Below are 3,523 nucleotides of genomic sequence, written 5' to 3' on the forward strand. Positions count from 1 at the left end.
TCTCTACGCTGTGTTTAGAGTTTCTTGGACCTTCTAATAAGAATGTAACAGTGTTGTTGTCATAAAAGTTTCATCTTTGTGCAATCTGCACAAATTGCATATTATAACTTTACTTCGAGGGCATATATGATACTGAGTAAATATCTAATACATGAAATTGATTGCAAAGTGCAAAATTAATCGGAATATATGAATATATAATTTGTTTCTGTAAAAAGCAGCTCCATAAGCTGAGATATAATAGTACAAACTTGTCATTTTAGATACATGTCAACTCTTTATATATATCAAAATGTGAAGGATAATAAAGTAGTATCCCCTTTAAATGGAACTTGTACATATTTTCGTAAATAATGTTCATTTAACTTTCATTACGAATATGTGATCTTTTGTTTAAAATGTAATTGCATTTTCCAGTCTAAGAACTGGTCCCTTTAACCATATTCTTACGTCATAAACAATAACTTTCCGTTAAACATCCAACTTTATGAAAAGAAAAATTAAACGTACGTGTATTGCATTATCAATAAAGACTGTTCGATGTATCGTTGTTTATCTGTGAATAACAGCGATTTGTAGCGCAGATGCATTGAAATCATACCGTAAGGCAATTGAAAAGCCACTTTCCATATCTTACAGGTATGTTTATTGAAAGCCAAAAGTTGTCAGCAGCGTTTTATGGCTGCTATTAAAGTCTGGATTAAAAGACAAATTGAAGGATGCGTGATGTTTAATTAGAAAATCGATTATAATGAATTATTTGTTCTGATCACCAGAGAGATTATTTAATGTTCAATGTGCATGACTATTTTCAGCCGGTTTGAACATCGGAATTAAGTGTATTTTAAATATAAGGATATATAGATCACATTTTCTTTTAAATTTATTTTATTTAACTGGGAAAGTGTCTGAAATATTTAAACTAATACAGAGATTAGCGTATCTTTAAATATTTGTGAAGGTATCTAAATATATCTAAGAGAAATTCTGATCTGAACTGTTTCTGTACTGCCAAAAAATTAAAATGCGCTTGAATCCATCCTTGAACCTTTTGTTCATGACACCATAGATGAAAGGGTTGCAACAACTATTTGAATATCCTATTATTAATGTAAACATATGGAACTCTCTTGGAACATGCCCCGAGTAAAATATTGAAAGTAGCATACTGATACAGTAGGGTAGCCAACATATAACAAATACGACAACAACAATAATGAGCGAAAAAGCGAGTCGTATCTCTTCTCGTCGTCTTAAGGGCTGCGTCTGTTGCCCCGTGGGCTTGCTCATTTGCTTATCATAGACCGGTCCCTGAGCGTTGAGTTCAGTTTCTGAGTTCGAAGGTAGGGCAAGCAATGCGTCCGATGATGGGTGTATTGAAATTGCTGGTACAGGTAAACCTCTGCCTTGCGGTGTGTTTTCTGACGCAGGTTTCCAGTCTGGATGAAGGAATCGGCTACTTTGTTGACGCGTTAACGTCGAATTCGGTGACTGATATGATGGTGTGTGTAAGGTGGTTGTGAATTGACCATCTTTATTGAGAACGTTTTTTGAAGTCATTCGAAACTCTGTTGAGCTGATTGTTGATGAAGTTTCTAAAGGCTCTGAGCTTAAAGTAGGAGAGGGAAATGTGTCTATATCTATGACAGATATTTTGTTGGCAAAATATACTTTTTAAACGTCACACGGTGGTGCTCAGTAGATAATTGTTCACTTTTTATTCCAATCGTTAATCGGTTGATGGAAGTCTTAATAGAAGCAGCTGATTGTTGCGGGTCTGGCGGGGGTTTAACTCGAAGTCTGCTCGCCCTCACGGTTCTCAAAATGAACACATTGCAAACTGATATGACCGTGAATGGAATCCCAAAACAACATCCTATCATGAAGAACGCGTAAGACATGTGGTTCTGTCAATCAGCGAAACAGAACGAATGCGAGAGCGTGTATACATATTAAGACCAACCAATCAGAGGCGGCAGGGAGAGTAGAATCGAAAATATAACAACACCTGAAAAATAAAATCTCAAATTAAATCAACTAGTTTAACTGTAAATTTTTAAATAATAAGATCTTTTCTCCTGGATTGGCGTTACAATAATATATGTCATATACGTCTAATAAATGTTTAACATGTTCGAACACGGATTGAATGTGAGCATGCGCATAATGTTACAGACACATATTCTTCATAACGTAAATCATTTCAATTCTCAGAATCTTGCCTTAACCTGCGCTTACTGACCGTAATGTCCACGTCCTCGTATTCCAATGTCATGTTCGACATAAAGAAATACATCATAGTTTAAATGTTATATAAGTATAGTATTATACCTTTAGCATATTGAATTCATAAAAATACTCTAGTTTAGTGTTTTTCTCACTTGCGAATGACAGACATCACCCATTGGAATTAAAACGGAAGCGCACTAGTGCGAAAAGAGAACAAAACTATACAAATGAATACATAGAGAATAATAGGTTGGTGACGTGGATGAAGAATGGTTATCTGGCAAGTCGGAGGATCGGCTCACCCGATAAGATCCTCCGACGAGCCAGATAACCATTCTCCATCCACGTCACCAACCTATTATTCTATTTATCCTGTCACATTTACAATATTTGTTGAAATGTTTCTTAAATATCTAGTTTTCGAGTATTTTGTTTGTGTTTAAATATTTAATATGGGAAATATCACGCGCGTACAAAAACATTGTGACGTCACGTCATACAAAGCGCTTAGGCTAGCTTCCATCTGGTTAAACAACACAGAAATCGAGTTACTCATTATAAATTTCATTAAACAAAGACGAAATTATGCTGTTTAAATTATGATGTTTAAACAAACAGTACTTAGCATGTATTTGGTATTTTATTAATAGAAAAAAGTATATTTTATTACTAGAAAATAGTAAAGTCATTCGCATCCGCGGAGGGCAACTGACGGATATTCGAGGTCACGTGGTCAACTAGCATAATTTCTTTTGGGATATTAGGTTACCTGGTTATATGGCTGATTTAAAGGCATGTGACTGGATAAATATGTTTACAATACCCACCTATTATCATGACAATAACGTTTCTGACCGTGTAAATATGTTTGAACTTCTGTGGATAACACACAATTACATATCTGTTTATCGAAATATTGCAAAGCGACATGACGCTGGTAACCAAGGTGATCATGCTAAGAAAGCGAAAGACTACGCATGCGCTGTGCGAAAACTCCCAGCGACCCATGATAATTGTGTAGAATGTGATGGGCATGTTCACCACGCCCACAAGGATATCTGAAATATGCGATAGAATAATAGTTTTCAAGATTTTTTCATGCGTTATATTTACTGTTGTGTCGATGACATTGTCCGGTATCCGTGTCCGTGTCTTAAATACAGAGCAATAATAATAAAGGTTAATATGGCGGTGTCTCCTTAAAATGTGAATGTAGTTTAGACTTGCTTTACATAATGAGCTAAACATTTGTCTCCATATTTAATGTATTTTCGTACTAGAGTTGCGACACATT

General features: G+C 35.3%; 1 protein-coding gene across 1 annotated transcript; it reads right to left on the reverse strand.

The window, feature by feature from the left end:
- Positions 1 to 975: 975 nt before the first annotated feature.
- Positions 976 to 3,285, reverse strand: LOC127831613 (D(2) dopamine receptor-like). The gene is made up of 4 exons (XM_052356591.1): positions 3,057 to 3,285; positions 2,004 to 2,008; positions 1,672 to 1,907; positions 976 to 1,609 (listed from the first exon to the last, which is right to left on the reverse strand). The coding sequence occupies exons 1-4, from the start codon at positions 3,262 to 3,264 to the stop codon at positions 976 to 978; spliced, it is 1,083 nt and encodes a 360-aa protein (XP_052212551.1). The 5' UTR covers positions 3,265 to 3,285.
- Positions 3,286 to 3,523: the final 238 nt, after the last annotated feature.

This window comes from Dreissena polymorpha, chromosome 5 (assembly GCF_020536995.1).
Source record: "Dreissena polymorpha isolate Duluth1 chromosome 5, UMN_Dpol_1.0, whole genome shotgun sequence".
NCBI lineage: Eukaryota > Metazoa > Mollusca > Bivalvia > Myida > Dreissenidae > Dreissena > Dreissena polymorpha.

Coding starts and splice junctions, on each gene's coding strand:
- LOC127831613 (XM_052356591.1), bottom strand. CDS start 3,264: ATGCCCATCACATTCTACACAATTATCATGGGTCGCTGGGAGTTTTCG. Junction 1,610..1,671: donor CACCGTGTGACGTTTAAAAA/GTATATTTTGCC, acceptor TCCTACTTTAAG/CTCAGAGCCTTTAGAAACTT.